This window comes from Lutra lutra, chromosome 8, assembly GCF_902655055.1.
Source record: "Lutra lutra chromosome 8, mLutLut1.2, whole genome shotgun sequence".
NCBI lineage: Eukaryota > Metazoa > Chordata > Mammalia > Carnivora > Mustelidae > Lutra > Lutra lutra.
In genome coordinates, this window is record NC_062285.1 from 76,251,209 (window position 1) to 76,264,396 (window position 13,188).

Genomic DNA, 13,188 nt, shown 5'->3' on the forward strand with positions numbered 1-13,188 from the left:
CTCAAAGAATGCACACTTATTCTCATTTCATATTTACTCTTACAACTGAATCACAAGGCTTAGAGTGTTCAGCAATTCAGAATTTCCTTCTTCCCTATACTCAGTCTGGCTTTACTCATGTATCTCTGTGTTGTACCATCCCAGCTCTACAAACTACTGCTTTTACAACGTTTTGGTTTTGCAAAATTAAGAAACCTCTATATAGAGGTTTCTCTCCATTCAAGTCATTTTCCCATCTGTGATTTCATCTCTTTGTTTCAGTAAATTGTATCCTATTACTCCTTTTTTAAACTATTGAATTCCCACTCCTTAGACAACTCCACCGTTGTCTTTGAATCTAATCTCTTCTCTCCAAGCACTGTCATAAACTTAAACCCACCAAGATCATTTACCCCATATGCCATCTGCATTTTTAACTTCATATTTTCATATTTTATATCATTTTCATATTTTCTATCATTATCCTTCATCCTATGACAGCTCTTGCATTCTTTATACTCATTCTCCATTCTTCTCCACACCCTCCATAGCCTGTTTTTAAAATCTGTACTCTCTACTCTTATACTTCGTCTGCTTGAAAATGAACTGACCTAGAAAAGTCTCTTCTTGACCTTGACATTTGTACTGTTCCGCACATTATACGGGTAATCTGAGATGGCATTTTTAAACCTCCTCTTCACAGATGGGGGCGATTGGTTCAAACATCTGCCACTCTTCTTATTCCAAGGCTGACTTAGCCAGGCTGGTTGTTCATTTCCCACTGCAAGCCTGTCAGGTCAGGACTTGTCTGTGTAGCCACTCACTCGTGCAAGAGGGGACATTTCTCCAGACACAGTGAGACCAGGTTTCAGTCAAGAAATCATGGGCGGCTGAAATCCCCTACTTCCTTCCTCTAAAAATTTTCACTGCTCACTCTGGCCCACTCTTCCTTGTTGTTTTCCTTCCACAGTGCTACAGCGTCTGAAATAGCTCCTTGCCCAGGCACATGCTGGGCCATCACATTTTTGTCTTCCTCCTAGTAGCCAATTTGATTTTCGTTTTCAGCCAGTGACTTTTTTTTTCCACTCACGTTCAATCTTTAGTCATTCCTTGTCTAGAGTGACTCAATTCCTGTCACCTGAATCTCTCTTTCTCTCTAAAATGACAGCTTTGGGATGCCTGGGTGGTTCAGTTGGTTAAGCGTCTGCCTTCGGATCAGGTCATGATCCCAGGGTCCTGGGATCGAGCTGCATGTCGGGCTCTCTGCTCAGTGGGGAGTCTGCTTTTTCCTCTCCTTCTGACTGCTGCTCTCCCTGCTTGTGTTCTCTCACTCTCTCTCAAATAAACAAATCTTTTTAAAAAAATAAAATTAAAATGACACCTTTTCTACCTCCTAAACCTCTGTGTTCTTCCTTTAACGTGCCCTTCATTCTGGCTTTCGGTTCCTCAATACCTAAAATTCTCTTTTGTCTTTCTAGCTATAACCCATCTACCCTTATCTGTGTCTGGTCTACACATGCATTTTGCTATATAATGAGAGGCTCCAAAATCTTCCCAGTGATCGAACTGTATTTAAAAAATCAGAGCAGGAGCACCTGGGTGGCTCAGTAGGTTAAAGCCTCTGCCTTCGGCTCAGGTCAAGATCCCAGGGTCCTGGGATCGATCCCCACATCGGGCTCTCTGCTCAGCGGGGATCCTGCTTTCCCCCGCTCTCTCTCTGCCTGCCTCTCTGCCTACTTGTGATCTCTGTCTGTCAAATAAATAAATAAAATATTTAAAAAAAATCAGAGTAGCTTCTTTTGTTAATATATTTTAAAATCCGACTCCTTCCCAGAATCTTTTGTGAGGACTATGCTTGAATTTACATACTTTATACAGCTCTACAGAGAAGGGCAAGAAGTGTCTGAAAAGCAACTTTTTAACACCTTTAAACAGACACAGTGCTGTATATGTCCTTTAGATCTCAATAAAACTGGAAAAATTTTTAAAAAGTGAGAATAAATCAATGTACTTTATATGTATCAGTGTTTGTTCAATTAACTGGTAAGCTGTATGGGTAAGAAGGAAGAGAGAGAGGTAGACCATGCGAGAAAATGACTAGAAAGGCAGGTTGGGGAAAGTCTACAGAGTTAGGACTGTATCTCATAAAAAAGAGGGAGTTGCTACAGATAGAATCAAATTGGCACTGTACATTTAAAATGTTTAACTTCTAAGCAAATCTGCCTTAGACGAGGCAAATTTAAAGCTGATCTTCATGTTAATAAAATGAAATTCCTCAAACAACATCTATCAAGTGCCTGTTTTCATAAAGAACTATAGAATAGAAATGGGTCCTCCAGAGGAATTTTAAAATTTAGCCTCATCCTTGTTAGAAGTCTAGTGGAAACTAGTTAGAGGCTGCCACTTCTGACTTCTGTAGGAAACATGACAACCTCTAACTCAAAGAGGCCAGAAGGCATCTCCAAGGTTTGTCCTGATTAGACTAAATGTACCCCCTTATTTCACACTCTATCTTTTCAGTTGGCCTCTCCTCCTCTCTCCTTGAAGCTTCCATTTGTTGTCATGGTTTGTCTATTTCTCAGGTTCTGACCTGGCATTGTCTCCTGTCTCCTAGCCCAGTAGTTTTTGGTGATTAGTATCATTTTCTTATGGATCAACACTTGGCACAGCTCTGGGAACACAACTGGGCATTCTGGGAACATTTCCCTCTCCTTGGCCCAGAGCAAGGGGGCAGGTACTGTATAAATGATGGGACCAGAACTTGAAAATATAACAAGTCATGACACAAAACACAATTGATAAGATTAGCAATAATATAAGATATAAAATGTGACACCTGATGGGCCAGGATATAGATATTGTGTCCAACATCTTTTGGGGAAACACCATCATCTCCGCCCTCATCCTCCCCATGGTCACATTCCAGTCCTTGGTTATAGGCATTCTTCATCACATCCACCTATCAAAAAAAACAAATAGGAACAAGGTTTGAAATGCCACAAACAACAAGCATTTTACATTATTTATGAGGTATAATTAAAAACTGGAACACTTCTAAGACTTGAAAAGTATAAAAGAACTATAAATGAGAATGACCTTGGAAACCACCTTCATTTAAATGAATATGAAAGTATTTTCCTACAATATTGTCTACTTCCTTGAGAAGTCTTCCTTTGATGTGTGAATGTTGACAATGCCAAAGTTCCCATGAATTAGGAGACTTTGGAACCCTGATAACCATCCATTATATACTCAGTGCCCACTGGGTAACAGGGACAAGTGAAGCTGGACATTGTCCCCTGCACTGAGGACCCAACAGTGGGTATAACACAGTATGTACCCCCCACTGGGTATAACACAGTATGCATCCTCCCTTAGGAGCTCACTGTCCAGTGAGAGAGTCCGCACATCAAGAGGTGAATGAAAAAGTTCTACAGCAGCACTAAGTGTGAGACACTAAGTGAAAACAGAGCAGGGGCATGAACTCAGGCAAGAGACTGATGGTGAGTCACATGAGATAAAGGTGTAGGCAGAGAAGAGAGTATTTTCAAAGGCTCTTGTACAGTGCTATTGTTGAATGAACACATAACTCATTGCCCCATTCAACCATAAGAATAGAGAATATCTTGCTTCTCTTAGCCCCCTGCCTTACAGATACGAGACTCTCTATAAATATGTGTTAAATAAAATTACTTCTTACATTTATCTTTATCAGTCCTCCTCAACACCATTCCTTACTCTTAAAGAGAGAGCAAAAGAGTGCCTTCAATACGATCTCCCCATAGTACAAACAGCGGTGCTCCTAAGACTGGGACTTAGTCATGCAACTGCCAAGTGATATGGGTTTGAGAATGTTTGCAATGTTTTTAAAACCCAGTGCTTTCAAGGCAAAAAAAAAAAAAAAGAGAGAGAGACAGAGACAGAGACAAACCAAGAAACAGACTCTTAATTATAGAGACCAAACTGATGGTTACCAGAAGGGAGGTGGGTACGGGGATGGGGTAAAATAGGTGATGGGGATGAAGGAGTGCTCTTGTTGTGACAAGTCCTGGGTGATATATGGAATTGTTGAATTACTATATTGTGCACCTGAGACTAATATAACACTGTATTTTAATTATACTGGAATTAAAATTAAAGAAAAAGAAACTCAGTGCTTTTAAAGCATGCTGATATTACTTCCTAATTTCCATGTAACTGAGGAGGAAAATATAACTTCTACAGTAAGAAGGCACACTAATGATCTCTGTGGAATCCCCATCAAGTCTTCATATAGTTCCCTTTAGGCCAAGCATGGTGCAACATTTCACTGATAGAAACAAGTTCAAAAGGAATTGGTCTTATTTTTATTGTTCAGAAAGAGGTATAAATAAAACTTTTGAGGAGTACAAACATTTTTTAGACACTTTTCTCCTATATTCCAATACACAAACTAAAGCACACTTGTTTTTTTTTTTCTGGCAAAAAAAGAATTTTCACATGTTTAACAGACTATGACAATCTGATTAGGAAAAGTGCTTAGAGAAGATAAAACCAATGAAGTAAGGACCCAAATCACACAGGCTCTTGCCATGATGGGGCCTCCTGAGTCACCTGCAAAGGTAAGCTGTGATGTGCCATTATGCCCTGGTGAGGCAGTGGAAGCCACTAGAAAAAGCCACCTTTTCCCTGACATGCATACTACAAATTCATCCCTTTTAGGATGAACATTATTAATACAAAGGTTTTCTTGGGGCGCCTGGGTGACTCAGTGGGTTAAGCCTCTGCCTTCGGCTCAGGTCGTGATCTCGGGGTCCTGGGATCGAGCCCCACAACTGAGCAGAGAGCCTGCTTCCCCACCCCCAACCCGCCACCTGCCTCTCTGCCTACTTGTGATCCTTCTCTCTCTCTGTCAAATAAATAAATAAAATATTTAAAAAAAAAAAGTTTTCTTACCAGTTCCCTGGGTCTCATGTTAAAAAGAATTCTTTCCGCGTTCTCGCTGTCATGTCTGCTTTCCATAATGGCCAGCAAAAGCTTAGAGGCATTGTTCTAGAGATACAGATTGAGTTAATGCACATGAAAAGCCTATTTCATGGATTAACTATCCCTGTTTGTTTTAATTGATATTACCAGGACCGTTTTTTAAAAAAAAACAAACACAACTTTAAACTGCTAATTTCATTTGGCTAATTCACATTTTAATATAGAAGGTTTTACTTCATTGTCAACACAAAATAAAAATAATGAGTCATGAGAGCTGTATTCCAAAGAATATTTTAAATATTGGTGAAAGGCTGTTTTCAATACAAAATCAAAACCTTATATATAATGCTTTAAAATACACTATTTTCCATCACTATTTTCTAAATAGACATTGTCCTGATGCCATTTTAACAAGATGGTAAGGCGAACCAGTATCAATGATGTACTTTACAGAAATGGTATATAATTTAAAGAACTTAGCACAATTGTTTTTTGTGTAAAACATGAATATGTATTAGCGTATCAAAATTTTTAATAAATATGAGCAATAATTACTGAGTATTAATCTATAAAATTTTAAATTCATGAGTTAGAAGTAAAAATAAAAATTTACTGGTAATAATTTACTGGTCTCACTCTTCGGCAATAATATGCAACATGTTTACCATCTGTGTTATAGAAAAACAATATTTTCTTTTGTTTAATAGAGGCTAAAAATAGTCTGTGTTGTCTTTGATGTTTTCAGTTCTTTTATAAGGATATATTCTCAAACATTTAACCTGTAGATACCATTAATATTTCTGATAAAGTTGATTTATAATCCAAAGAATTATACAACGTCTTATTACACAAAGCACAATATCCTCAACATTTGGAGAGATGTTTCTTTACACTGTTTTCAATAGCACTGCCCCAGAATTATGGCAAACTGTGAAATGATAAAAAGTACCTGGGACATATTTCTACGGCGTTTTTGCAATATTTATTTAGATAAAAATCTCAAGTGCCACACACGATCTTTGATAGGAGCCCAAGAAAAGTAATGTTTAATGGCTTTAAGATGTTTCTTAGTGACTCAAAATTAACATCCTGTAGGGTAAAAACTTGAACTGAATCAGCTGTCTGATATATGTAGACATTCATCACAAAAATTGTGTTAAGTTTGTACAAATTAACTTTACTGAGTAGCTTAATACCAAATTCTATCCAACTATTTTGTTCTTTTAGGACTGCAGCCTAAAGACTATCTTTAAAACTAATATTAGAAGCAATGATGTCTGGTAATGATGATAGCAATGTCATAGACCCATCCTGAAAAAAAAAAAATTAGTATTTTGTAAGGGAAGTGACATTATTTTTTTCTGGTTCATTTTCAATTTTTGCAGATTTGCATCAATCCTAAAATCCATTTTTGTAATGTAGCATCCTATACAAACAACATACTTAAAATAACAAGGCTCCATGATTAGTGGAGTAATCAGAGTAATCTGAACTGACCCCACAGAATTCAAAGCTCAAACCTTGGCAACACGAACAGTATTCTCTAATGAACCTCACTTAGGAGGCCCAATACATAATAGCTTAAAAATACATCCAATTTTAGAATACCAGTGGCGATACAATTTTTTTCCAACCAATCTTTTTACACTATCTTCAAAGAATAGAAATCTTGTAAATGACCTCAAATCTGAATCAAATTGAAAGTACAAGAGCCTATATACACTAAGAAATAAAATGTGTGCTTCGGTGTTAACAGAAGATTTTCTTCCAAAGGAAGCCAGAGACCTTTAAAAAAAAAAAACCTATTTACAAATTCAAAACTTTGCAGTAACAGGTCAGTCATGAAATGTAAATTAAAAGTTAAAGAACAAGACATATGCATGAAAAAATGCATAAGCCTTCACAGTAAATGAATATGCAGAGTTAAATACACTTAAAATTTTAAATGAAAGTATAAATGATTAAGCAATTAAATTTAAGGATGAACGATACAAAATAAACCTTTATTTAGCATTTTTTAATATGACTTACTCTTTGATGTTACACAGATTTTATAATTAAAAGCATTCTACCCATGGAAGCCCCCTAAAATCTGGCAATATATATTATTCTGTTTTATAAGGATTGTTCTCATATTGGCCATTATGTACAGAGCTTCATAGATTGTTGGGAAAGGCACACATGCCTTGTTCTTTAGGTAGAAGACTATATTTTAAATATTTCAAGTCAAGTCCATTTACCTGGTATGTTATATATACCTTGATTTAGCCAATGTCACATTTCAAAAACATATACATAAATAGTGGTTAGTAACAAATGAAATTTTAAATAGTCCTTTTTCAAAAAAGCATTTTCATTAAATAACTAAAAATATCTACATACTCTCAAGTAATACCCCATCATTTAGTTTTTTACATATGTTTGGATTTATAAATAATCTGTATGCCTACACTTGTTTTTTTTTTTTTTTTAATACTTTGTTTTAAATGGATGAATCACAAGGTGCCTGGGTGGCTCACTCAGTCGGCTAAGCGTCTGACTATTGGGTTCGGCTCAGGTCATAACCTTAAGGTTGTGGGATCAAGTCCTGTGCCCCACTCTGCACTCAGTAGCGAGTCTGCTTGTGACTCTCTTCTTCTCCCTCAGCCCCTCCCCCTTTCAAATCAATCACTCAGTATTTTTCTCCATTATACTAATTAAAATTATACTAATTAAAAATGAGATTTAAAGGTAGTCTTTAGGCCAATAAAGGATTTAAAGAGCCAAAGACCAAGGCTTCTATGTGTTGTTTCTTTATGAATTGTGATTAAAGATGAATTTAAGGGGAAATAAACATTTTTCTAGTAACTCAGCTGAAGCTGTCTGTCACATAGGCCGAGGCTGGCTTCACTAATAAAAACATGATGCTCATGGGGAAAAGGACACAAATTCAATCGACATAAGGATCACCTTAGTTCTATTCTATGAACAGAAAGACTCAAGGCTTATACATATTGCCAATGAAAACAGTGAAAAAATAAAAATTCACCTTGTCTATGAAAAGAAACATTTGCTTATTAGGAGCCCCTAGCATAATCTTCACATAAAAGGGACATATGTGCATTCCATTACATATCTAATCTACATTTAGAAATAAGATTATAAAAATATCATTTCTATTCTCTCTGGCCATAAATTTACTGATACAAAATTTAATTAAACTGTATTTGCTAGGGGCGCCTGGGTGGTTCAGTCGGTTACGTGCCCAATTCATGCTTTTGGCTCAGTTCATGACCTCAGGGTCCTGAGATTGAGCCCCCACACAGGTTCCATGCTCTGATACTGGATGGACCTATCTTTACAGAAAAATTATATTTAACCATTTTTTTTTTACTTCTTTAACACTAAACACAGTAATGTGGTCTTTAATAATTCATCTGTATTGAATAACATGCCTTTGAGTTTGGGATTTATTTATATATAGCTTCTTGTGTATATTCATTTGTCTATTTCCATTTAAAGAAAAAGTTGAAGAAATTTTTTAAAATGTCATTTCCTTCCTCAGCTCTGATAAATGGAACTACTGGGAAGTATGTGCACAGCTAAAGTTAAAGCAGCTTCTCAAAGGGAGTGTAAACACTGCTTATAGTATTTGACCAAAAAACATAATTCTGATGTAAAAGAAAACCACTTTTCAAGAGAAGAGAGCCATGAAACTAAAATGCAGCCCTTCTTTTACATGGTCTAATTCATTGTGACTTGCTAGATAGGATTCTGTAGTCTAGATGAATTAAAAATATATGGCATAATGAATGTTTAACACCTTTTTTCTTCTATAAAATAAAAAGTATAAAATAAAAACAAAGAGAAGTAGTGAAACAAAGTGGCTACTTAAAAGAACTTTCAGTAAAGTACCCTCCAACTGAAATTACCTCAAAGCTTATTGGACGTTTATTGGGGATTTAGTGCACATTGTACTTTCACTCTCCCTTTCTGTCAATTCATTTGCTGAACAGATGATAATACGTGGGTTTTTACAAGAGCTACTGGAGGATTTAGAGTCAATTCTGAATGGAAGTTTTATATAGAAAATGTCACCTCCCCTCCCCACAAATAGTGGATTTACTCTACCTTTAGTTGGAGCACCAGATCCATTCGATATTTACCCAGAGGGTTTATGTCATTTAGAATCAAAGCAATGATGATATCAATCCCATTTGATTCATGAGTAGCAATACAAGTCTGGAAAACAAAACGTTTATCAAACAATGTTTTACTTACAACATAAAAGCACTAGACATCATCTGACATAAAAGAACAGTCACCTTAGTAACTTTAAAAACAGAATTAAGATTTAACTTTGAGATTAAGTCAAGGGTTTAAATTTGATTTATTCTTTCCTACCAAATCTTTTAATTGATTAGTATTGATTAAGTGGCTTTGAATGCAGAACACTGAAAGAGACAATGTGTGTAGAGATCTTTTAAAATGAACTTTTTTTTATAGAATTTCAAAGAACTTCAAAACTGAAGTTAAATACTCTTTCAGACAACAAATTCTAATACACCCTCCAATAGAAGAGTTAGTGTCTTAAATTCAGAATTTTAAGATCTGATCTCTCCTGGTTAAGAGAATATTCCCCTTTAGGAAAGGAGTGTCCACGTGGTATGTTTGAGGTATGTCAATGTCATTGGCACTGATAGGGGTTATCAGTTTAGCTGCTACCTAATATTGAGTGAGTCGCACATGATGCCACTGCACCTCTGGGGGCAGCAGACAAGGAAGACAGGAGCCTTCTATTGTTTTGGGGACATCTCTCTGGTATGGTGGTGGAGGACAAGTTCTGCAGAGTCCTTCAACCTGAGTGATTTATAGAAGGACCTGACTTGGGGAAAGTTTATAAAACATCCTGAGAGATAAGCAGTATTTTGAAGGCTAGGGTCTATTGTGCTAGGATCCTGAACTTAATTCAATGGATAGAACTTGAGCATCAGAAACCTGTGGGTTGGAATTTGTGGAACCACACATTACGATGCAGTAGCCAGTATCAACGGGTCCAAAAAATGGAAACCCAGGTGAGTTAAAAGAGAAAGAGTAAACTCAACGTAATTCTGAAATAACCGTTATCTTTCAGAAGGGGCTTCATTTTTCCCTTTGCACAAAGAATTTTTTACTCCCCTGACACAAAGGAAAGGTGTCTTCCATCCATCTTCCACATTTCCTGAGGTTCTTCTGATTATTAAGATACTTGCTAGACTTAAAGGGAATCAATTTGCAGATCATTTCTGGAATTTTCTAGTAACCGTCTTTTCTCCACATATTTTCAGAAGTTGGGGTTCAAATATACTATATTTCTGGAGTATGAGGGATTCATGTTTATTATCATTATTTATTACTATTTTGTTTTTTTATTATTAGGTTTTTACTTTTAGAGCTTAGTAAATTAATTTCAAAACTCAATTTCTTCTTTTTATAAGACCAAAAGTGGGGAATATGTGCTTAATAATATAGATATACATGTTTTTTCCAACAACAAAACCAAGTTTCCAAATTTGTTTATTTTTCAACTTTCAACAGTTAAGTTTCTTTGTATCATTACCCTAGGAGACTGAAATATAATCCAGGAAAACCTAGGGCAAAATCTGTTACCTCCTTTCCTGGGTAACATGCACATTACAGGGGGGGGGAAGTATCCTCACAACAAATTCTTTATATCAGTAAATGTTGAGTTTTTATTCTACATACCTAGGCATGCATATGTGTGTACCTGTTCATACATGTGTGTGTGCATATTTCATAATTTATAATAGAAAAGCAGCCTGTTTTTCTCCCCCCCACACTTCTTTTCTATGTTATGCACTGATGTTCGGTCTCAATGGCTTCATTAAGATTTATATCCAGAGATGTTTAGCACTTGAAAACTCTTCCTTCCAGGCCAAATCCATGCTTGCAATGATAGCCCCATAACACTTAAGTGTTTGTGAACAGTCAATTAACAAACTCTCGGGTGACTACCCTCTCTTGACTAGCTCAAGTGTCTTGTCTTCTATGCCTCAAGTGCCCTGTCTTCTATGTCCTTGATGTCCAAGAAAACGGAATCAGGCAAACCTTCTGGAAGAGAGGTGAAATTTTACCCTTGAAAATGTAATGCAGTCAAAAGAGCACTCTATTTAGGCCCAATCAAAAGTCCTGAGTTTTCAGTATGGCTCTACAATATACTGATTCTCTCACTCCAAGGCCGTGGAACATCACTTGATCTCTGGGTCAGAACCTATTAATCCACAAAATGGGAGCAATAAGACCTATTTCGTAATGTTCATAGGTTTCCTGCGAGTCTAAAGGAGACTAATATATACGACACACCGCAATGGAGTGGTAGAAGCCAAAGGGAGTGTGTTTCACAAATCCTGAGAAAGAGTCACTAAAGATGAAAACTGAGCAACGGTGAAGAAACACATTTCACTCTTTTCGGTAGGTCTGATTTATATCTGGAACATTTTCATGGGAATTTTCTTTTATGATAAAATTAAATAAAAATAGGGCATAGTATTTACTAGTCTAGAATTCAGTCTTGTATGTTTCGTGAGAAGAGTAAAAATATTTGGCAAAGCAAGAAAGATCTTTTACACGTAGACAAAGCTTGGCTCCTTCACCAGTTTGATCCTTTTGCTAATTAGTCATGAATACTTCTGCGTGAAGAACTGCTTTCACGGTTACCTGATTTTCATGGCATGGGCCCTGGCAATATTCCGTCAAGCTCTCCAGAGTCTGGTTGACCAGTACTACGTTCTTCTCATTGATGTAGAGACCCAACAGGCCCAGGCCACCCGTGGTACTTCCACAGATGCAGTCCAAAAACTGAAGGGTTTCACAGACGAGGTTATAATTTGTTTTGTTGTTTTGATTCCTCAAGAAGTTCTGAAAGCAAAAGAAAATATACCTGAGGAGTTAAAAGAAATCACTGTGCTAATTGCTTTCAGCTCTCTCACTATGTGTGTTTTTCTGACTCAAAAATATCCCCAAGGCAATGTGGAATGGAATTGCTCTTTATAAGAAAGTGTTCACATTTATTAAATTTCCCTTAGGTTTAAGAAAAAAGCTTCCAGTTTTTTCCTCAAGACTCTAAATTTATCAGTATAGTTCATAACACTGTCATTACCTCAAAACTATATGGAGAAGGCAAAAAAATAATAGGAAAGGGAGAAGGAAACAAGAAGCTAGAAGAAGTTCATCAGGGAGAGAAGCAATTTTCAAGTAAATGATCCCTCATAACCAGTACCGCTTCAAACAATAAATGATACAACCATTGCGGAGGGCAACTTAGAAGCCCCTATTAAAATATTCAGTTAACATACAGTTCTGATTCCTAAGTTATTATATATATATATGTATATATATATATATATATAATATATAACATCTCTCTCTATATATGATGCACACACATGACTACAAAAAGGTTTACTGCACACTTCTTATAATAGCAAAAACTGGAAACCATATCTACCTATCATAATGTGACCGATTTAACAAACAACAGTATATCCAAACATTAGAATATTGCAAAGCTATAAAAATGAGGTAATTCAGTATGTACTGATATAAACAAAATCTAGTAATAAGGTAGATTACTAAATGGAAAGTAACATCACATAATCTGAGGAACATTACATAATCTGAGTTTTTTTTCTCTTTTTAAATTTTATTTTTTATAAACATATATTTTTATCCCTAGGGGTACACGTCTGCGAATCGCCAGGTTTACACACTTCACAGCACTCACCATAGCACATACCCTCCCCAATATCCATAACCCCACCCCCCTCTCCCAACCCCCCTCCCCCCATCAACCCTCAGTTTGTTTTGTGAGATTAAGAGATTAAGAGTCACTTATGGTTTGTCTCCCTCCCAATCCCATCTTGTTTCATTTACTCTTCTCCTACCCCCTTAACCCCCCATGTTGCATCTCCTCTCCCTCATATCAGGGAGATCATATGATAGTTGTCTTTCTCCAATTGACTTATATCGCTAAGCATGATACCCTCTAGTTCCATCCACGTCGTCGCAAATGGCAAGATTTCATTTCTTTTGATGGCTGCATAGTATTCCATTGTGTATATATACCACATCTTCTTTATCCATTCGTCTGTTGATGGACATCTAGGCTCTTTCCATAGTTTGGCTATTGTAGACATTGCTGCTATAAACATTCAGGTGCACGTGCCCCTTCAGATCGCTACGTTTGTATCTTTAGGGTAAATACCC

The 13,188-nt window shown here is 36.5% G+C and overlaps 1 protein-coding gene across 2 annotated transcripts in view; it reads right to left on the bottom strand.

The window, feature by feature from the left end:
- ITPR2 (inositol 1,4,5-trisphosphate receptor type 2) overlaps window positions 1-13,188 on the bottom strand; it is a 491,082-nt gene that overhangs the window by 134,046 nt on the left and 343,848 nt on the right. For both annotated transcript variants that reach the window (XM_047741839.1, XM_047741840.1), the window contains exons 42-45: window positions 11,641-11,841; window positions 9,055-9,165; window positions 4,915-5,010; window positions 2,816-2,938 (exon numbers count right to left, since the gene is read on the bottom strand). In XM_047741839.1, coding sequence (XP_047597795.1) covers window positions 2,816-2,938; window positions 4,915-5,010; window positions 9,055-9,165; window positions 11,641-11,841 — 531 coding nt within the window. The remainder of the gene's footprint in view (window positions 1-2,815; window positions 2,939-4,914; window positions 5,011-9,054; window positions 9,166-11,640; window positions 11,842-13,188) is intronic.